A 23,252-nucleotide genomic window follows, 5' to 3' on the forward strand; every position below is an offset into this window, starting at 1 on the left:
AGCTTATATCAGTGGAACTGGCTTCTATGGGCTAGTTTGGACAATGATCTGGCTAACTGCATGGAATCTCCGCCATCTCTCACCTCTTCCTTACTGAGTTTACCCGCGCACAGGCATACTTGGGACCCCTTCTGTCGCGTCCTTTTTCCTGCGCATTCATGCTAACGTTTGCTCATGATGTTATCAGGATGGTCATACACGATCCGACTTCCAATGCTATTTGCACCTGCAAGTTTGGGGTTGCATACTGCTTCATTTCCAATCAGTGCATATCCTGCAACTTCCTGCTGTTATTCCGTAACTTTTCATAACCCAGATTTGTGTGTGTGTGTGTGTGTGTGTGTGTGCGCGCGCGCGCTGTTGTTTTTTGGTCCTGCTTTGCGATACGGCCCCTGTGGAAAGCATCAATGTTGTGGAATAATTAGCGAAGCATTGCAGAATAACTAATAGAGCCAATGGCCCCCACCCACCCAGTCAGCAATTTATCTGCATGAAATTCATCCTTCACAAGTGCTCCGTCCGCCCCGCCCCCAGCAGTCTTACCAACATTCTCTCGCATCCTTTTCTCCCTCCCGCCTGGCTACTTTCCTCATATTACAGTTTCTCCACGTGGAGGCGCAGCGTAGATGGCAGAAAAGCTTCCTCCCTCTCCCCCCCTCCCTGTAGGGCTCCTTATCTCCCAGGCTCCGCCTTCACCCACCTCCTGCGAAGTGCCTAGCAAGAAAATTTCTGCGTTAAGTTGCAGAGAGGCTCAGCAGGCTGTAGCTGTTGGATACACAAGGGGGCAAAAAGAAACACGTTATCTGGATCCCCCCCCCCTTTTATTTTGGAAGACAAGGCTCCCACTTGAACTGCTTTCTTTTTGCCTTTGTACACATAATACATCATTCTTATCTCAGCTTGGATCTATCAGCAAACTCTTTGCAGTCAGTCCGCAGCTGCATCTGCCGCTACTCTGTGCACTCTAAAGCAGGTAGGAGGAGATCCCTTGCAGCCTGGGTTTTTTTGCAAGCTGTGAAATTAAAGGTGCCCTTTTTATTCATTTGCCTAATCAGTTAAATGTAAATACTGCAAACTGCATGCTAGGAGACTGTTGCCGAAGTAGAATAGCAAAGTTTGTTGCCTTTCCAGAAAAGGACAAACATCACATATTTTCCTCCTCTTGGCATCTTGTTTCCTTTCTTTCCTATGTTCTTTTTTCCCCTTGGATGGGGCATTTATTCCTAAGTAATTGCGCAAACGAGTGAAGCCTCTGCTGAATCTGTGTTTTCAGACCGGGAACTGTGTTTGGGTGGGTATGTCAGTGATAACGAGTTTCTTTGAACTCTCTGGTGCCGTGCTTTAGACTAACAAAACGCAGGAATGCAATAAGAGCGTTCGGTGAAAGCTGAAATTTGGAACACTTTGCGCTTCCACGGATTCTCTGCCATCAGCACGGACTCTCTGCCCCCTGTTTCTTGTTTGTAAAGTGTAGGGACTTTACTCAAAAGGCTGTTTTAAAGATGAATGAGTGCAGCTTTGCTCAAACCTGAGATATATAAATAGTTACTGTGGACATTTAACTGCATAGCAGTCTACAGGGTGATGGGAGAAGTACCTTTCTGTATTTCAAGGCTGACATCTCGCCTATTATGTGGGGAAATCACTGACTCCTTAAATGTTCAGCTGTTTATCTCCTAACAGAGGGGATATTGAGGCAAAGTTGAAGGGTAGTGTCTAAATGGAGTTGACCAGTATGTGTGAAACTTGCAAGTACTCTTGACAATAGTATTCATTTTCAAACAGTGAACACAGTGGGAACACAATGAGTTACTGAAGTCCATATATCATGGTGTGTTCTTAATATGAATTTTGTTTGCCAAAATATGAAAAAGTTTCCCAGCTCATTGGCACAAGTGCCTGATTAACACAAACAAGCAGCCACATAGTGATTGCTTGAGGTTTGAAATCCAAACTTTATGGCAACTGATTCACGTGGGAAGCCATTTGTGTGTGGCAGCATGCCAGGTGGATGTTTGCCCTGTGGATTTTGCCATCCCACTGTAGACTGTAAAAAACGATTTGTGGTGGCAAATTATCAGATCTGTGCAATGTGTGGTTATATAGATTGCTGCACAAATCAGTGTCCATGTGGTTTGGATTTCAAGAGACCTCCCCTGCATTGCTGCGTTGCTTAAGTTGATGTATAGACTAACAGGCTTTTGGAAGACAAAAAAAAAAAAAAAAAGACTTCTGTGTTCCTCTGATCCCAATGATGTAAGGAGAGTTGTTTTCATGCAGGGTAAGGAGACCAGTTTGGGCTGGAGGGCTGATTTATTCCTGTATTCTAAACTAGAATGTAGTCCCTTGATACAGTGCTTGGGTTTTTCTCAGGTACTTTGCAAATTGTAAATATAGCAAGCTGGGAGTAGCTTTCTTCTGAAGATGATTATTGGTTCAGGGAGCAATGGTGGTGGAAGGATCACTGCAGATACAACATGGTAATGGGTGGGGTTTGTGCGGTTGTGGGTATTTTAAACAATTCCCATGCCCATACTATTATATTCAGTCCTATATAGTACTGAAGCATTAGACTAGGGGGAACTGCTTCTCTCTCCTCTTATCAAGGCAAAATGGTTCAGTATCTTCTAGAAGAGCCCTTCTGGATCAGACCAAAGGCCTATCTGGTCCAGCTTCTTGTTTCACACAGTGGCCAGCCAGATGCTTTGGGGATCTCAAAATCAGGACACGAGGGTAACTACCTGTTCCACCCTTATTCTCCATCCACTAGTATTCAGAGGCAAATTAACCTGCATTAATTTGTTGAAACCCGTTTTAAAGCCATCCAAATTGGCGGATCCACACCTGCTTCACGGATTGGTTGTAAGGGGAAATTGGGAGGGAGAGAACCATGTATGCTACAACTTTGAGCTGCTTAGAGAAGTGGTGGGATATAAATATAATCAATCAATCAAATGAACAAACAGGGAGCTGCTCCACCCCCTGATAATTTTGGTTGTCCTTTTCTGTGCCCTTTCCAGTTCTTATGACGTCTACAGTTGGCAAGCAGATCTGTGCACAGTACTCCACGTGTGGGTGCGCCTTTGTCTCTCTCAGGGTGCCCCCAGACTATGCAGAAACCTCAAACCTTGTCTGTGGATGGTCACATGTTGAATCTTACGAGTTATGTGGGACGCGGGTGGCGCTGTGGTCTAAACCACTGAGCCTCTTGGGCTTGCTGATCAGAAGGTTGGCAGTTCGAATCCGTTCAACAGGGTGAGCTCCTGTTGTTCTTTCCCAGCTCCTGCCAACCTAGCAGTTCGAAAGCACACCAGCACGAGTAGATAAATAGGTACTGCTGCGGCAGGAAGTTAAGTGGTGTTTCCGTGTGCTCTGGCACTCATCGTGGTCCTCCGTGCACCAGAAACAGTTTAGTTATGCTGGTTACATGACCCGGAAAGCTGTCTGTGGACAAATGCTGGCTCCTTTGGCCTGAAAAGCGAGATGAGCACTGCACCCCATAGTTATCTTTGACTGGACTTAACCATCCAGGGTGCTTTACCTTTACCTTACGGGTTATGACTGGGTATCTACTTTACCTTTAAATGATTGGTAATGATTATTATGCAGTTCAAAAATGCCAGCATTCATAAGGCTATACAAGTTTGGCACCACTGGTGACACCATTCCTCAGAAAAGAGCTGTAATGGCATGCTGGAGAAATGCACATGTATCAATTTATAAAGCCCCTATAGTTGTGCACAAATCACTTTCCCAGAACCGACATCAACACTGGGAGAGCTTTATAAAATGATATACATCAGGGCCTACTGGTGCTGCTGATCCCTGCCCCAGGCAGCTATGAACCATCATTTTAAATTTCCCCTGGTGCCCTACAGTCCCTAATGAAACATTAGTCCAGTGCACTGTGAGAATCTTAAATGACAATTTGTAAACGTATGACAGGTAAGCTTGCAGCCAAGTTGGCATTAATGATGTAGGAAGGGGCCCATGGAAGGCATTGAGTTGGGGGCCCCTTCAGATCATGCGCCAGAGTTGTAGAGTGTTGTAGAGTGCTGGAGGTTGTACACCTGATGTTTGTGTTGGAACCAGGGAACTTGGCAAAGACGAGGAACTGAAGCAGAGGATGAGCTGACATTCTCAACAGAGAGAAAGATCAAAGGAACATAGTGAAATTTGATGGACATGGAGAAAGCCAGGAACTCATTTCTTCTCTCCATCACATACACCAGTCTTTGCCAATCTGGTGCATTCCAGATGTTTTGGACTACATCTTTCATCAGCTCTTCCCAGCTTGGCCAGTTGTCAAGGATGATGGGAGTTGTAGCCTATCCCCTAGTGGTGCTTCCTGCCCTGGCCGCTACCAGACTTTAAACCTAGTTCCTAGATCTCAAATATGGTTGTAAAAAATGACTGAAACTCAACCATGGAATGAAAAAAGGTCACTGGATAACTGTGCTGGGTCAACAGCATATTTCTGCACCATCTGGAAAATCCTGGCTCAGGAGTTCCCTTGGCTGTTTGCCTTGCAAAAGTATATGGAATCCTGGCAAACTTGTATGCAGTTTTGTAACAAGTAGATTTGGACTGAGCAGGACACTTACGGCTATAGCGTTCAGAGGAAAATTGTATTGGCAGGGTCGGGGCAAGATGACCTAATGAGTTTGTTTCAAAATTGTGCCCTAAGATCTTGGATTGCAAGATGTTTAAAAACAAGAAAGTTATTGAAAGTTTTCATGCTGTAAAACAACCTGCCAACCTAGCAGTTCGAAAGCACATCAAAGTGCAAGTAGATAAATAGGTACCGCTCCGGCGGGAAGGTAAATGGCATTTCCGTGCGCTGCTCTGGCTCAGCCATGCTGGCCACATGAGCCGGAAGCTGTACACCTGCTCCCTCGGCCAGTAAAGTGAGATGAGTGCCGCAGTGCCAGAGTTGTTTGCGACTTGACCTAATGGTCAGGGGTCCCTTTACCTTTTTTAATATCTATGCTGGGCAAGTGATTCCTGGAATGCAGGGGGTTGGACTAGATGACTCTCGTGGTCCCTTCCAACTCTACAATTCTATGCCTCTATGAAATAAAATTCATTGTGGGCTATGGATGAATATTTCATCCTGGAGTTTGTTGGCTTCTGGTGCAGAGTCACTCCCTTAGTTACCTTAAAAACCCACACTTAGCCTGGCTATTCCAGGAATTTGAATCCTTGCTTAGATTTTAACACTCACTGGATCCAGGGTTTAGGCATACAGCCAACATTTCCAAAAACTCTTAACAGTATAGAACAGGGTGGTCCAACTTTTTATACCACGTGGGCCGCAATAGTACTTCAATAGGGAACCTGGCGGTTGCCGCGTAGAGTTTTTTAAAAACTGGGCAATGGTGCGCTGCCCGCCCGTGACTCCCGAGCCTTGCCCAATCTCCTGCCCCCTTCCCCCTTTGTTTTGACAGATCACGGGAGGCTCAGGAGTCACGGGTGGGCGCCGTTGCCCAAGAGGGGCGGAAGGCACGTGGTTTCTCTGCCAGGCAAGGTACAAAGCCCTTCTTTTGCACCGTGTGAAACAAAAATGCATAGTTTTTTTAAAAAACTGGGCAACGGCCACCCGCCCGCGACTCCTGAGCCTCCCCCGATCAGTCAAAACAAAGGGGGAAGGAGATCTGTACCGCCGGACATCCCCGGTTCCCCTTCGGCAGTGGCGGCGGCAGTCAGCAGCCCAGAGCCAGCCTGGTAGCGCAGTTGACTCTGGCTGGCTTCAGGAGCTGCTCGCTGCCGTGGCGCCTGCCATTTTTCCTCTCCAGAAGTCCCCATATGATGTATCTTGTGTGCAACACATCATATGGGGACTTCTGGAGAGGAAAAATGGCGGGTGCCACGGCAGCAGGCAGCGAGCAGCTCCTGAAGCCAGCCAGAGCCAACTGTGCTACCAAGCTGGCTCTGAGCTGCTGAGGCTACCGCTGCCATGTTTTCTGGGGACAGATTTTCAAATCTGGGGACTGTCCCCGGGAACCGGGGATGTATGGTAACCCTAGCAGAGTGGCTGGGGAAACCCAGCCAGATGGGCGGGCTATAAATAAATTATTATTATTATTATTATTATTATTATTATTATTATTATTATTGAGTTATTGGTTAATGCAAACTATGTTGGTATTAAATATTGGTTAATATAATATTGGTTAATACAAAGTAAGTTGGGAATTTTTTTTCTTTAGAATTTCTGTGGGTAGCATCCAATGATGTTTGCCCTGTGATGGAAGCAATCTGCTAATGGAACAAGGGAGAGAATGTGCTAAATTGCTTCTAAATATTTTCTAGCTCTACAAATCTGGATTGTATAAACTGGTATATTTTCCTTTGTAGGGGTGAAATAGCTGAAAGTGGGGGGAGTGATTCTTATTTGGAAAATGGTGTGAAGGAAAAGGGTCTACCACTTAGGCCACCTTCAAATCTGATGCACCAGCAGCTTCATTGTGTGCTTTAAAAAAAAAAAAACCCAAAGAAGGGGGAAAGGGAAATCATGGAACTGGGTGCAGTGTTTAGCTTCACTTAGTGAACGTAGAAGACAAAAGAAGGAAAAGTAATAATATAAAGCTGGCCAGGCATGATTTTCTGTAGCTGCATGCAGAGTACCAAATTATAAAGCTTTAGTACTGTAAGATCAAAGACTTCATGAAAAGTCTTTTTTGTTTTGGACATCTTACAAGAAACATTCCAATTTGGTTCACAAATAGTATAAAAACTATTGCAGAGCAAATGATGCATAAGAATAGAGTTTCTTAATACCAGGCATCCACATATGTTGCTGTCATGTTGCACATATTTGGCAGTTGATGTTAACTTGTATTTCCTTTGCTCATGACTTCCTTAAAAAAACAGATTTGGAAGAACACCGGCTTCTTAAGGCCTGTTATAACACATTTTCCAAGATAGAACAGCCATTTTTTGATCATGAAATTCTAACTACATTTAACATTCATTTTCATATTCTTAGTTGTGGCTCTCTACTACGCTTACTGCAAAGTGCACGATTCGTAACTATTTGTAAATAGCAATGATGTTTTAGGTTCCACGGAGATACACACAATGAGCTTTGCGATGTAGTATTACGGTTAGACTCAGATTCAAGTCACACTTTCTTGGGTGGGCTTGTTTCCAGGACTGCAACCTCAATGGCCTGCAGAAAGCAGCCACTGAACATAAATTTACCTTGTCTTAGCAAAGAAAATGTAGACATTGCCATTGATTATATAATCTGAAACCGTTCACCCATCAGTTTCTTGCAGATGTAGGGCACTCGATGGCAGTAGAAGTGACCATGTACTCACGTTGAAGTTGCTTTCCCCAGGAAGTTGGCCAAGCCCTGCAGCCTGTAGCTCTAAGGCAGCATCAGAAATAATAATAATAATAATAATAATAATAATAATAATAATAATAATAATAATTTATTATTTATACCCTGCCCATCTGGCTGGGCTTCCCCAGCCACTCTGGGCAGCTTCCAAAAAATAAAAATAAAAATACTGTAATACATCAAACATTAAAAGCTTCCCTAAACAGGGCTGTCTTCAGATGTCTTCTAAAAGTCTGGTAGTTCTTGTTCTCTTTGACATCTGGTGGGAGGGCGTTCCACAGGGAGGGCGCCATACCGAGAAGGCCCTCTGCCTGGTTCCCTGTAACTTGGCTTCTTGCAGTGAGGGAACCGCCAGAAGGCCCTCGGTGCTGGACCTCAGTGTCCGGGTAGAACGATGGGGGTGGAGATGCTCCTTCAGATATACTGGACTGAGGCCGTTTAGGGCTTTAAAGGTCAGCACCAACACTTTGAATTGTGCTCGGAAACGTACTGGGAGCCAATGTAGATCTTTCAAGACCAGTGTTATGTGGTCTCAGTGGCCGCTCCCAGTCACCAGTCTAGCTGCCACGTTCTGGATTAGTTGTAGTTTCCGGGTCACCTTCAAAGATAGCCCCACGTAGAGCGCATTGCAGTAGTCCAAGCGGGAGATAACCAGAGCATGCACCACTCTGGCAAGGCAGTCCGCAGGCAGGTAGGGTCTCAGCCTGCGTACCAGATGGAGCTGGTAAACAGCTGCCCTGGACACAGAATTGACCTGTGCCTCCATGGACAGCTGTGAGTCCAAAATGACTCCCAGCCTGCGCACCTGGTCCTTCAGGGGCACAGTTACCCATTCAAGACCAGGGAGTCCTCCACACCAGCCCGCCTCCTGTCCCCCAAAAACAGTACTTCTTCCTTGTCAGGATTCAACCTCAATCTGTTAGCCACCATCCATCCTCCTGCAGTTGCAGAGAATCGTGTCTAGAATCAGCACTGAAGGAAAGTTCAAAGCTGTTTGAAAGTTGCAAGATATTTTGGTCTTTTACATAAATTAGTACGAGTTGGCACCATAGATTCCAATGTAATATGTGCCTCCTGCGGTTTTAATAAGGAACTCCACCCATTTTTTCCCTCTCTCAGCAGAATTTAAATGAGCTCCAAAAATGTGTATGAAAATGCACTTGCCACCTTTAGTAATGTCAGATTTCTGGCATGACAAGTGTTCTCTGTTCCTCTCAGGTTTCCAGAACATTGTGTATTCGCAGTCACAAAGCTGTTATTCTAACACTGTAGAAAGTTAGGGATTTACATGAGGAGTCACTGCATCTCTGTACAGGCCCAGAGCCGTGGAGGGGCTAGCTGAGGGCACAGGCACTCCAAGTGGTCCACTAGCAGCCTTCACCTTCAGGACCCCAACTGTATGCATTGGGCCAGCAGGCAGGAACTGCTGCTGTGCCAGCCTCTTCCTTCCACAGACTGAGAGCATCCATTGAGGCTGTCCCTGGGACTCAAAGGCAGCATGAAACCCATGGGGTAATACAGCCACCTGGCTCTAATGTGCCGGCCACTCACCCGTCTGCACTCCTCCCTTCTAGGTCTCTGGAGTAGCAGCTAGAACTTTTAAATGGGAGCCTCACAGTTCCCATATGCAGGGCCCACCCACTATCGGATTATCCAACATGCAATGTGATAAGCTTTACTTTGTTCTTGAGAGCTTCCGTCAGTGTGGCTGAAATACTCTGCCATTGAGCTTTGCTTCTTCCTCCTCAAAACAAAATGCATACACTTCAATTTTAGTGTGCCTTTGTGTTGAAGGCAGCCATTTCTAAGCATGCCTCTTGCTTAAAACAATGCCCACAGTGTGAAGAAAGTGTATTTTCAGCTCTCTTGAATCTGTGCCCATTCCCTCTCATTGATTAGCATGTTTTATTTTTGTTAGATTAATTTATGAAGGGAGAGCGCTGTGGAATCTCACGTTCCTTGACAGAGAAAAAAATAACATCTATGTTTTCTTTTTCATAGGCTGTATGAAATCATGGTTTCCAGGGAAAACCATTGACTTAACTGGTTATTAACAGCCAACATCCTGAGCTTGCAATTCTGGCATGTTACGCAATTCATTCACCCTACAGCGTACATGTTTTTCAGTAAATCAAGCATATCAAGTCAAGGATCTCCTATGTTGTGGTTAAGACTCCCCCCCTCGCCCCCCTTTCCACCCTCTTAATGACTAATGACTAATTTCATTCTAGCACAATGTAATCTTAAAATGGGTCGACTTTACCAGGCAGGATCACTTGCCAGAACAAACTGCGTTTAGCAGGACAGACCTTCTGTGTTGCTTCAAACACTAGCGCACAACAAGAACTTCCTCTGTTGTAGACAAGGAGTCTGTGTGTTCAGTGGCCTCGATTGAATCATATCAAAAATAAGCTCTGTCTCATCCAGAGTTGTTGTGTTTTTTTTTTTAAAAAAAACATTTCAATGAATGATTCCACCAATCCAAAACGTTACTACCAACTCATCCATACACTTTTGTCTTATGCAGTGGAATGCAGCTATCCCTGAAGATGTATGCAAAACTATGACTTATCAGTATTCCTGTATCAAACCTGAAGCAACACTATGACTATGGTACTAATTGAAGGGGTGCTGGTATGAGTTCTGTTGTTCCAGTATTTGTTTACTCCTTGCTATTTTGATTTCTTGTCTTTTCTATTTGCACATCGCCATAAATAGATGTATCCCTATGTGCTGGGTGCCAAAATTAGACAGTGCTCTCTCTCTCTCTCTCTCTCTCTCTCTCTCTCTCTCTCTCTCTCTCTCTGTGTGTGTGTGTGTTCCTTATGCTGTAAATATGCATGGGTTTTTATTGTCCAATGAGGTGAACGAAGTTGTTGGCATCAGTCTATCTCAAGAGGCAATGGAGTGTGCCCCTTAGAGTGAAGTCAAACCGCTAGAGAATCACAGCGCCTGCTGTGGCTGCAGAGACCCGTAACTTGTAACTGCTGCCTCCCATGTTGTTTTCGCTGTATTAGCAGCACCAAAATGAGCTCTCTGTGGTGCAAGTCTGGGCATTGTGTATGAAGGTCCTAGACGGTATATCAGAAATAAGATAATTCTAGATCTGTTTCCTCCTTTCATTTTCTATTGCAGTCATTTTTAGGTTTTTGTGTTTAAGCCAAATGTAATGGCCTGATTGTGAGAGCTGTTCATGTCACAGTGCAACATGAGAAAAGTGTTAAGTTTCTCTTGGGACACAGGCTAATCTAAATGACCTTTAACTTTTTTTTTGGAAGACTGGAAAAAGGTTGAGATCATGCTGCTTCGGCATTAAACTTGGGAAGATTATTTAGCAAAAGGACACTAAGGAACTGAAGTACAATACTTTTTAAAGCTCTCGTGAACCAGTTGGATACAAAAGGCTCAAGCTGGAAGGAGTGAATTAGACATCATGTGGAAGCCAAGAAGAGACTCTGGTTTCACTACGTGTTTCATGGATGTGGGCTCTTTTGAGTTCGTTCTACTATTCATAACTGGGGGGATTTTCTGTGGTTTCTGTTTCGTTTCAGGGGTGTTTGTGTGTTAGGGCAGATTTACCCTCAATGTTCTTGCAAGCTCCACATAGTTTTCTTCTGCTGATATTTAGATGTGCACCAGGATTTGGGAGGAGGGCGATTGGATGTCCTATTCTTGGAGGAATTTCTCGCTGTAATGTTTATGCTTCTGTCAGGACAATTTAGTGTATTGATGTTGCTGAAATTTTAATCAGCTGGTTCAGTCTATGGATTTATCCAGGTCATAATGGTCAAGTGTTTTGCAAATTGACTGGCATTCCTCCAGAAGTTTTATCCAGTTTGGAATGTTACATGAGATCTATGCATGCACAGTTAGCATTCAGAAGAGCAAGTGCCCCAAAGATAGAAGTTATTTAATATTAAGCCTTTTTCTTGATGACCCTCTTGGGTGGCTCATTATGAATTCCATGACCTGACAAAGCAGTCTTTAGTTTGGTGAGTATCTTCTTTAGTGAATTATCTTGATTGCTTCTTGCTGCAAATGTTTGATGTGCTTGTGGTCCCTTCCTTTCCAGATCTAAAACCCCTTCTTTTTACTTAAGTGTGTTTGTAGGGGGAGGGGAGTCGAATTTCCAGATAGCTCCCCATGATGGCAGGTGAAACTAAACTATAATTTCTCAGGAACAGTACAATAACGTAGATGCATGCAGCACTATGAATGTATTTGCTAACATTGTACCTGGGACTCTTGAGAGCAAAAACTCAAAAACATATCAGCAGAGAAAGCTCATAAAATACAAAGTTAATTCAGAATTGTTTTGCGGGGAATTTGCCTATCACTTATTTAGGACTGAATCAGTATGTTTCAAATTATCAATGTATAGCTTCTGTGGTAGATTCTTTCAACTACAGTGGTATCTTGGGTTACATACGCTTCAGGTTACAGACTCCGCTAACCCAGAAATAGTACCTCGGGTTAAGAACTTTGCTTCAGGATGAGAACAGAAATCGTGCGGTGGCAGCGTGGCAGGCCCCTTTAGCTAAAGTGGTACCTCAGGTTAAGAACAGTTTCGGGTTAAGAACGGACCTCCGAAACAAATTAAGTTATTAACCCGAGGTACCACTGTAGTGGTATCAGTAGGTAACCAAGTTTGACTGGTTGTCTGATAACCTAACTTTAGAAAGAACTACCTTTAGAAAGAACTACCTGTACAGTGGTACCTCTGGTTATGTACTTAATTCGTTCCGGAGGTCCTTTCTTAACCTGAAACTGTTCTTAACCTGAAGCACCACTTTAGCTAATGGGGCCTCCCGCTGCTGCTGCGCTGCCGCCGTGCGATTTATGTTCTCATCCTGAAGCAAAGTTCTTAACCCGAGGTACTATTTCTGGGTAAGCGGAGTCTATAACCTGAAACATATGTAACTCGAGATACCACTGTATTGTCTCCTGGGAGATGCTTTATCTAGAACTCTCATTTTTAAATAGGCTTCTCGTGTGAGGGATGTCTTAGAATCATAGGGCAAAGCATGATGGCTGTAAGAACAAATGCAAGAGCAGAGTTCCTCAACAGTCCTCTCTCCGCTGTCACTCCCGTTTTAACTACCAGCACAACTGGTGTTCTGATAATCTTGATGCTGTTGTCATAGGTTTTACTGAGTTAGGCTGCTGTGCTGCTGCAGCCCTTAGTGAATCCCATTCCATACTTACAGCGCGATCATTAGCAAGTTCACTTGGAACAGTCCTATTGAACTCACCGTATTAGCTGTGCTTCAGATTGCAACCTTAGATGGTCTAAACCAGCCTCCCACAAACTGGTGCTGACCATGCATTATGGATTGCAAATCTCCTCAGCCACAGCCAGCATGGCCGATAGTCAAGGATGATGGTTGTTGCAGTTGGGAACATTTAGAAGAAAGCAATGGAAGAGTGGTCTAAACGACTCCTTAGTTTAGAAGTATATAAATTTTGGTATCATAATTTTCTAAATGGAACATAGGCCCTGGGGTAGGTGGCATTTTAACACCTCATTCTGTGCTGTTTTTCCTTTCTAACCCACATACCTGCAGTGCTGTTTTCCCCAACAGAGAAAAATAATATAAATACCCACAGCAAGCCTGTCTTCTTCCTCAGTCTGCTAATAGCAGCTTATAGGGTTGAGAGTGAACTCAGATATGGGTTTGGGTCAGATTGCATGGTATCCCTCGTCCACTCAAAACTGCAGCAGTCCTGTTAGCTGCTTTAAAGTAAAGAAACAAAATGCTGATCAAGCTTCTCTGGCCTCATGTTCTTAAATGTTACAGGTATAATTTTTTAGAGTTCTCTCTTGTTACTTAGGGGACGCGGGTGGCGCTGTGGGTAAAACCTCAGCGCCTAGGACTTGCCGATTGCATGGTCGGTGGTTCGAATCCCTGTGGCGGGGTGAGCTCCCGTCGTTCAGTCCCAGCTCCTGCCCACCTAGCAGTTCGAAAGCACCCTTAAGTGCAAGTAGATAAATAGGTACCGCTTTATAGCGAGAAGGTAAACGGCGTTTCCGTGTGCTGCGCTGGTGCTGGCTCGCCAGAACAGCTTTGTCACGCTGGCCACGTGACCTGGAAGTGTCTGCAGACAGCGCTGGCTCCCGGCCTCTAGAGTGAGATGAGCGCACAACCCTAGAGTCTGTCAAGACTGGCCCATACGGGCAGGGGTACCTTTACCTTTACCTTTACCTTTACCTTGTTACATAAATAGGAGGAACTTGGTTTGAGGGGAAATAAACGTTGCATGTAGGTTTTGTTACTATTCCCTTTCATATAGTCCCAAGTCAGCAGTGAAATATCCAAAAGTTGTTCATAGAGAGAAGTTTTTTTAAAAGTTGGACCATGATGGATTTCATATAATTGTATACAAATGTAACACTACTAGATATGTTGGCTTGCTATCAGAGACTATGTGCAGGATTGGAGCCTAAATGTGCAAGTTAAACAAACAACAAAATGCAGTCCCCTTTGCACGCCCAAACTGGCTAAGGCTATAATCCTGTATGAAGTTTAGGCTGCTTAAATCTCATTAAAGTCTGGGAGTAAAACAATGCAAGTTTGTGCGAAATTGCACGCTAAAGCTGGTTCAAATAACAATGACTATTGCTTATTGAGAATCTTGCTCTAAGTCCCAGCACTCTTTTATTCACACATTAGCTTTAGCACTTCTATTTTCCTTTGTTTAAATTACATTTGAACAACAACAAAAATGGGTTAAAGATTCAATCTAAACTTAGTGGTGCGAGCAGGATGAAGGGCCTGATTCTTGCTCCAGCTCCAGTTTGGCATAGAAATTGGGACTGGAAAGAGCCTCATGTTGGACTTCCGGGTCGGCGCCATCGCCGAATGGCGGACTCCCTCCGAACTCCGGCGACGCGGGGACCCTCAAAAACCATGGGCGGAGATGCCCATGGACTTGGTGACTCGGCGGGCACCGTTTGCGCCCCCCCGACCCACGAAGGAGCCTTTTTAAAGGCTGCAGAGCGGGTGACGGGGGGTGTGTGGTGTGGTGCTGTGAGTCCAATGCTTCCCCTGCCCAGCGAAGCCGCATGCCATTCGGCGGAGAGCAACGACTTCTTCTTTGAAAATTTCGGATTTGGACTAAAAGGAACAACCCGTGAGTAAATTGATTGGACTTAAAAGGGAAATTTGATCTTTGAATTTGGAGCGAGCGGGGGGAGTGCAAAAAGGAAGTCCGCCCCCCCCCCCCGTTTTAGATGGCTCAACGCAAGGAGTGGAAAGAGCCTGATGTTGGCTGTCCATGGCTGTGAGACCACCTTGAGATCCTGCAGATCCCAGGACAGTGCAGCCCCACCCTCTCCCTTGGAGCGCCCATTCTGACTAGTGGGCCTCCTATTCACTTTCAAGTTTGATGGCTGGCTGGAAGCCAGTTTGACTGGCAGAGCTGAGCAGGGTATAAGGGCTGGATTGCTTTGCAAACATTGACTTACAAACTAGGTTATGGAATCACCACAAGGCTGAGATTAAATCACACTTTCCCAGTTTGGACGTAACAGGAAACTTTAAATAAACCATACCACAAGTGCCAAAGCCTGTACATCCGGGGATCTTAGTTGGCTCCAAATATGCAAGTTGAACCCCCACCCCCCAATTTGGCACATTTTATTTATTTAGAATGCTATTGTTCTGTATAATACCTATTAAATTCACAGAAGTGTACAGAAACATGAGACTCATGCACACATGTTAAAACCAACATATAAGCATAACAAAATATATGCATGACAAAAACAACAACAACACAGGCAGCTAAAAGCAGAATCAAATATAGTTCCCAAAATCATATTCCCAGTCTGTAATGCTCGCACAAATAGGAAAAGCTTCACCTAAAAATCTTGTAATGCTGGTGCTAGCCGTGGCACTCTGGGGTGCCAGCACAGAGAAGGCCCCCTCATTTGTACCTCCATTAAAGAGGAGAGTTGGAGCAGAGCCTTAACCATTGTTTACTGTATCTGCACCTTCTGTTTTCCTTTCCTGTGCTCTATAAAACTTTATTTTGCTCACTGTTCTAATAAAACCCTGGCAACCCTTGTACTGGTGTTTGTGAAGCCAAGGGCTTGTTGAAGTTGAGGTTTCCATCTGCTGGATGGCTGTATGCATGTTAATGGCAAATCAATGGCATTCTTTTCATTGTACTTCCCTGGCTGCTCTTTGCAAAGGAAATAGCTATTGGTTTCCATAGACTTGCAGCCCCGAGGATGCTTGCAAATGCCAGACTAGAGCTTGGCATCCTTGAAGCAGGTTCTCAGATTTTATGCAGCTCTTTGAGAAGTTTCATAACAGGTCACCGGCATGCCACTTGCGCAGCAGTCTCTGTATGGACTGTTATGCCTTTCTGGAAAACCCAGTAGGAATTCATCATAGAGCAGTGTTTCTATAATAAACATTTGAAGGAGGAGGAGGAGCCATAAGCATGCTGCTCCTTGCAAGCAGTTTTATCCCCTCTTCCATGCAGCTTGGGTGTGCCATCTGGGTATACTTTGGGACTTTGCCAGGGCCGAAGTCTCAGTGGGGGAGCACTAGCACAATACTCTAGTAGACTGAACCCACTGTAGTGAATTTCTGACTCTTATATCCTCAGTGGCAGAGAAGCCATGTGGGCCAGATATGGTGAACCTGTGGGCCTCCAGAGGTTGTTGAGTTGCACCTCCCATCACACCTGACCATGCTGGCTGGAACAGATGAGTATTATCTGGAGGGGCCCAGCTGCCCCACCCCTGATGTACACTTTAGTTTCTTGCATAAGTGCTGGTTTTGACCTATAAAGCCTTAAATGGCTCAGTACTATAATGCTTGAAGGACTGCCTCTCCCCAGGTAAGCCATCCCAGACCCCACGTCTGAGCTCCTTCATGTGCCTCCTTCACATGAAGTCTGGAGGCTGGCAACACAAGAATGGGCCTTCTCTATAGTGGCTCCCCATTTGTTGAATGCTCTCTCCAAACTCTTCATTACAGACTTTTAGGCACTAGGCTAAAATGTTCCTCTTCAATCAGGCTTTTGGCTGGTTAATATTCTACATTCTTCTAAATTTGTCTGTGGGGCGGGGGGCGTTATTGTTTTGCTGTTTTGTTTTACTTATTTACTTGTTTTTATCCAACATTTTATTCTGTGAACTGTCCTGAGATCTTATGATGAATGACGGTATATAAATCTAATAAATAAGTAAAATAAATAATTTTGAACTCTCAGAAATGTATTATACATTTTAGCGCTATTCATTTCGCTCAGCGCCATTAAAGTCATGAAATGCACACAGTAGGACTAGTTGGAAAACTATAGAATGCCAAAACAGTTCAGATATGTTGCATCTGTATTTTAATGCAATTATAATAAGGTAACTTTTCTTTTCCCAGTTTATTTTAGGATTTGAAGTGCTGGAAATACTGTATACATGGCAAAGAACATAAAGTTTCTTCAGGCATTTTTAATGTTGTTGCTGCGTGATTACATATCGGCTGAAGATGGTGATGTAAGATCAAGTAAGAATCAACTTTATTTGCTAACCATGGCTGTTGAATAAATTGTGGAGGCATCTCTAATGGTCCCCATTTTCTCTCCTCCATGAGGTTCCTTCTTTCCTTAAAATAATGTGTAAGCAATTTTTCGTTGTAATGTTTCATTTAAAATATTTTAATGCACTTGATAATATCTTTGGAGATAGATTTGCATACCTTATAAATGTACTTTTAGGGACTATATTAAGGTACTATATTTAAGCTACATAGCATGACAGTTCAAAAGTGACAAGTTCAGACTTCTCCCACGGGAAGGTAATGTTGGTTTTGTACAGCTTGGATCAGAGATCTTTACAAACCTAAGGTCCATCTGCGTTATATATTTAAAACAGTATCATACTACTTAAAACAGTTGTGGCTTCCCTGAAAGAATCATGAGAAGTATAGTGTGCTATTCCTTTCACAGAGCTACAATTCCCAGAGTTCCCAGGGAATAGGGAGTTTGTTAAACCACTCTGGAAATTGTAGCTCTTGTGTGGGCAATATGATTCTTTGCCGGGGGGGGGGGGGGGAGGACCAAGACTGTTCAAAGTGGCTTAATGCAGTTTTAAATGTATAGTGCAAATAAGTCTTTACATTAATTCCCTAGCTTCTCTGGCCCCAGAACAACATTACAGTCTTTTCCTGGGTCTGCAGTACTGTTCTATCTTGGGTCCTTTTTACACTTGTTCTAGTTTAGACATCATCTTCCCTGTGGGGGAGGAAAGGGGAGAGAGTATTTGGGTGCATGGCAGGACTATGGCACCTGAATCAAGTCTTTATGTTGTTTTATGTATAACTTAACCTTTTATTTAAAAGGAGCATATGCCTAAAATGCAAAGAGCAAGTTCACCAAGCTGGTGTTCTAAAATATATGTCTCACAAATGGAACCTGCAACAAAATGTTTTGTGTTCTGGCCAATCAGCTGTTCCCCTTTCCACGATAATTTATTCTTTCCCCTGTAATTTATTTTCTGCCTTACATGTCACTCGGCAGTCTGTGGCAAATGAGCATGCCCAGTGTTCATTGGACTGTTTTGGGCCCCCCGCTTTTGTTTTCCACCCTAAATAATTTTTTTGTATTTCTTCAAATCCTCCAAGCATGCTTATACGTCCTTGTGTTTAGGTAGCACTGTTTTGAGGTCTGGAATTGACCTTGGATGGCCTTGGCATGTGTGCTTTGTGACAAAGCTAAAGTATTTTTGGTTTTTTGGTTTGTTTGTTTTTTGCTGAGCAATATGCAGCCCATTTTTATTTTTATTTTAGCTACCCTCAATGAACTCTAAATCATCTCAGAGAAAATTATATTGAATGATGTTGTGGGGAAGCGGTGTGGCAGGCCTGAGGTTACTTAACAGTACATTGAAGCTAAGCTGTACTCTGTTTTATACATTATAACTGGTTGAAGCCAGCAATAAAAATTGTGGAATTCAGGTTCACTAGTAAGTTATCTTCAAGGATAGGTCTGTATTTCCCTGTAGGATTATTTTTCTTTACAGTAGGATTTTTTTATTTACAGTCACTCAAAAGATTTAAACCTCAGACACACAAATGGTTGATTGATTTAAAAAGATTTATAGACCACCCTTTAATGTAAATATTTCCAAAGTAGCTTACAAGTTTTTTAAAAAATAAGATGTATATGACCAAAGTAAAATAAAAGAATAGTAGATAAAAACATTGCAAAAAAATGGAAAAGCCTGGAAATTTTTTAAAAAGTATTTGCTTAGCACCAATGAGATTTCAGAATGGGTACTATGCGAGTCTCCCTGTGGAGAACATTCACAAGCAAGATGCTACCACTGATTAAGCCTCCCCCCCGCCATTGTCACTTGCTTCACCTCATACACAATATGTACCTGAAGAAGGGCGTCCAAATATGACTTTAGTGCAGGGGTAGCAAAATCCAGGTACTTTGGACTATGTATTCCATTCACTTCAGCCAGCATGGTCAATGATCAGTGTTGATAGGAGTTGTAGTCCACTCTGCTGCACATTGGCTGCTGTCCAGCAGCTGTTGAGACACCCTCAACATCTAGATGGGAAATGCCTTTGCATATGAAGAGTGTTTTCCATTGACAGAAGAAAAGCAAGAAAACCCACATAGGTACCAGTCTCTGGATCACTGGCCATGTCTTTTGACTTAATTCAGGTGAAGCAATCAACTAAGTATGTCATGCCGAGTGATCAGTGTAGTGGATACAATAACAAATGAAGGCACAGGAAATATATTTCTAGGATGTGTGTTAATCTGGTGCACTTTTGAATTTAGTTAAATACTGTGTGGTTAGACACAACCAGATGTGGTTAGGTGTGACCATTTACGGATGATGTCTGAGAGCTTGTGGTTTCTCTCCAGTGCATTATGATAACCACAAACCACTCTGCAGAGTTTTGAATGGTTTAAAGCACTCCCTATGTACGATGGAAAAGCAATGCGTACTGCTGTATTTTGTCCTCACTCAAATGACTACCACATCTGTTTGAAAGTTCTCATTTCTCGATGTAATAGCCCAGCAATATATACCACATCAGAAAATTGTAAATGTATGTGACAAATTATATACCAACAATTAAAAAGCAACGAAGGTCTAGTAAAAACACACACAAAAAAAATCCAACCACCTGAGGCCTGGCTTGCAAGCAGAAAATACCTATAGACACAGAAACTTGCAGGTGGCTCCATCATCCGTTTTTAGGCTACTGTTTCTTTCCTATTCCCTGCCAAAACCATTGCAAAAAAAATTTCGAGCCCAAATCCATTGGAAAATCACTAGATGGAAATGGGAAAATATTAGCTCAATGCACATCTTTCGGAAAGGCTCATAATACTCAGGTGATGAGACCACAAACAGGAAGCACAGGCTCCAACTCAAAGAAAGCTGGTTTTCCTTAAATCCGGCTGAACCTTTTGTAGACATGAAATATGTAAGGCCTGTTAACTTTGGTGAGAAATGCAGCACAATCCTGTGCATGTTAACTGCACTGGGGCTGTGGGGGAGGCACTTGTTACCTCTGCCCAGGGTTGTCCACACCACAACTGCCTCAAGGGCATTTTCTGGGGCTTTAGGAATGGAGTGCATGTATTCCCTGCCATTTCTGCCCTTTAGTCATGAGCATCTTGTAGGGTGCTTTCAGTGAACTGTCCTTTGGCATCTCCCTGTGTGTGCCATTCTTTAGGGGTGTGCAGCTGGTGGCAGCAGCCTGTGTGGATGTTTGAGGTGATTGTCAGTGGTGCGATGTTGGGTACAGAGTGTGCTTCACATGTGTTTGTCTATCTGGTTGTGCTGTTTTGCACTGTTCCTGCTTGTGACAGTGCAGTTGGTGCGGTGAGTGTGCCTTCCGGTGCGTGGCATGCAGTGCCTGCTGTCTGGCTGCTGTGGTGAGTGTCTATAGGGATGTCTATAGTGCACTCTGTGCACTCTGTCCCCTGTTTATCTTCATGCTTACACTTGCAGTTTTGAGCTACTTCCCATGAGCTGTCTTTGAGCATTATCGCAGTCCATATACACCTGTTAAGGGCACTTGTGGACTCTCCTCTGTGCACAAAAAGGTGGCTGCAGTTCCCATAGTAATGCTGGCTGAGCTGGCTCTGTGTTTTGCTGGCTCCTTTTCTCTCTGCTGGGCTGGAGCCAGCTCATCTGGTATTTACCCCTCCCTGGGGCTCCTGAACAGAGTTTGGATCTAGCATACTTCACCAGTTTATTTTAAGACAACGTAATTTATGACAGCTCCCCCTATTTAGGATTTCTCTGCCGATTAGTTGAATTCAGTACCCACTGAAATCAGTGGAGCTTAAGTCATGAATAACTTTCCCCCATTGATTTAAGTGGAACCTAACTTCAATTAGGGACGCAGGTGGCGCTGTGGGTTAAAGCCTCAGCGCCTAGGGCTTGCCGATCGAAAGGTCGGCGGTTCGAATCCCTGCGGCGGGGTGCGCTCCCGCTGCTCGGTCCCAGCGCCTGCCAACCTAGCAGTTCGAAAGCACCTCCGGGTGCAAGTAGATAAATAGGGACCGCTTACCAGCGGGAAGGTAAACGGCGTTTCCGTGTGCGGCTCTGGCTCGCCAGAGCAGCGATGTCACGCTGGCCATGTGACCCGGAAGTGTCTCCGGACAGCGCTGGCCCCTGGCCTCTTAAGTGAGATGGGCGCACAACCCCAGAGTCTGTCAAGACTGGCCCGTACGGGCAGGGGTACCTTTACCTTACCTAACTTCAATTAACTTTGTTTCGATCCCACCCGATCATGGCATAAATGTTTGCAAAAATATCATGCCCTTGACCCTTGAAGATAGAACACTGAGATTACATTCAATACAGATTACTGAATTTGATTTCTGTTTTTTTTTCTCTCTCTCCTCTTTCTCCATTTTTAAGGTTGTCGAACTGCCCCAACAGATCTAGTGTTCATATTGGATGGCTCCTGGAGTGTTGGCCCAGAAAACTTTGAAATAGTCAAAAGGTGGCTTGTCAATATTACTAGTAACTTTGACATTGGACCAAAGTTCATTCAAGTTGGAGTAGTTCAGTACAGTGATTATCCTGTGCTTGAAATCCCACTTGGGTCTCATGATTCAAATGAAAACCTTGTCAGAGGAATGGAATACATACAGTACTTGGGTGGAAATACAAGAACAGGGAAAGCCATTCAGTTTGCAATCGATCACCTATTTGCCAAATCCGCAAGGTTCCTTACAAAAATCGCAGTGGTACTTACCGACGGAAAGTCACAAGATGACGTCAAAGAAGTGGCAGCTGAAGCAAGAAAAAACAAGATCACTCTGTTTGCCATTGGAGTTGGGTCAGAAACCGAAGAGGATGAACTAAGAGCCATTGCCAACAAGCCCTCGTCAACATATGTGTTCTATGTTGAAGATTATATTGCAATATCCAGAATAAGAGAAGTCATAAAGCAGAAACTCTGTGAAGGTAAATATTAATGCCTTTCTGCAGAGTCATTAACCTCTTTTTCCTTTAAGGAGTATGATGTGCTGTAGTGGTATGCTGGCCTCACTTATTTTAGTACTTGGTTGTATAGGAAGCTGCCATACCATCAGGCAGGCCATCACTCCCTCTAGCTCAGGGGTGGGGCACCTCTGGCCCTTGGGTGTAATTAGGCCACCAGACCTCCCCATTTGACTCAAGAGGCCATTTTAGCCAAGCCACGCCCACCAGTTGTATAGCTGTTGTCAGGTAAAGATGCAACTGGGCTGAAAGGAGGTTTGAAGACACTATCAGTTAGCGGCTTGGTGGCATCTATAGAGCCCTTTGCCCATGTGTGAGCAAAACTGAGTCACCTGACATCATTGTGAGATCATGTGATTGATGGGGTGGGGGTGATATACTGACCCAACAGCTGGATCAGTTCCCTACCCCTACTTTCTCTCCACTGACTGCCAGGAGCTTTCCAGGGTTTCAGAAATGGGCCTTCTCTAGGATTTACGTATATCCTTCCACTCAGTGGGAGATGTATGGATGTGCCTGCTGCCCCATTATGTGTACAGGATTATTGATGGTCTGTGAGCTGTCTGTTGAAAATCAGAACCCTGATAGTCTTAGAGAAGAAGTTGATGTATAGATCTGAATTTTTTTGTTTTATTTCTGACAAAGGGCAGATATAATTTAATTAATGCCACTCAGTAGATCTGAACAAGGAACCATTGTGTACAGCAGAAGGACACACAGGTTTGTTATGAAAGAGAAACACGTTTGCATGAGAAGTGAGGAAATGAAGCTCACTGCCAAGGCAGACTTTGTAATCATCGCATCTGGCAATTCCCAAGTCTAGACTAGTGGTTAAGAATATGAAACTTTTGCTGGCTGACCTTCCCCAAGACTTTGCAGCAGCCTTAGCGGTGAACTGATGACTATGGGGGGTTATTGGGTTGTTGTTTTTATATTGACTATATTTGTTGTGGTTTTATATTTTGATATTGTTCTGTGAACCGCCCTGAGACCTCCAGGTTATAGGGCAGTATATAAATTCAATAAATAATAATACTAAATAAATAATATGGCTCGGCCATTGTGAGTGGAGAGGCCCAAGAGGGACTGGTTACTTGATTGAGTGTGGAAACCACTGGTATGGTCAGAAACTATCGTCTTCGGTTGGTTCAGAAACTGAAAAGGCTGAGATGGGAGCAAGCTCTCATCAACACAACACAATGTTCCTCATCCTAAGCTGAATCTACCTGTGCTTGTGGTAGGGTTGTGCTCCTACTTACCTTGTCATGGTTTTGTTTTAGTCTAGCTTTCCATGCTTTTGTAGTATCATGCATCAGCAGAAAGCAACTGCAGGGCTTGACCTTTTCTGACCCTGCCAGTGGAATGACTGAATCAGGGATGAGGAACCTGTGCCTCTCCTGATGTTGTTGG

The 23,252-nt window shown here is 44.0% G+C and overlaps 1 protein-coding gene across 1 annotated transcript in view; it reads left to right on the plus strand.

Annotated features, from left to right (window-relative positions):
• The window catches only part of COL21A1 (collagen type XXI alpha 1 chain), a 118,718-nt gene that overhangs the window by 31,384 nt on the left and 64,082 nt on the right, over window positions 1-23,252 (plus strand). Inside the window, exons 4-5 of the mRNA XM_079970606.1 lie at window positions 16,738-16,863; window positions 21,255-21,806. Coding sequence (XP_079826732.1) covers window positions 16,776-16,863; window positions 21,255-21,806 — 640 coding nt within the window. The 5' untranslated portion in view covers window positions 16,738-16,775. The remainder of the gene's footprint in view (window positions 1-16,737; window positions 16,864-21,254; window positions 21,807-23,252) is intronic.

Source organism: Podarcis cretensis (genome assembly GCF_951804945.1).
Source record: "Podarcis cretensis genome assembly, chromosome: 3".
NCBI classification, from domain to species: domain Eukaryota; kingdom Metazoa; phylum Chordata; class Lepidosauria; order Squamata; family Lacertidae; genus Podarcis; species Podarcis cretensis.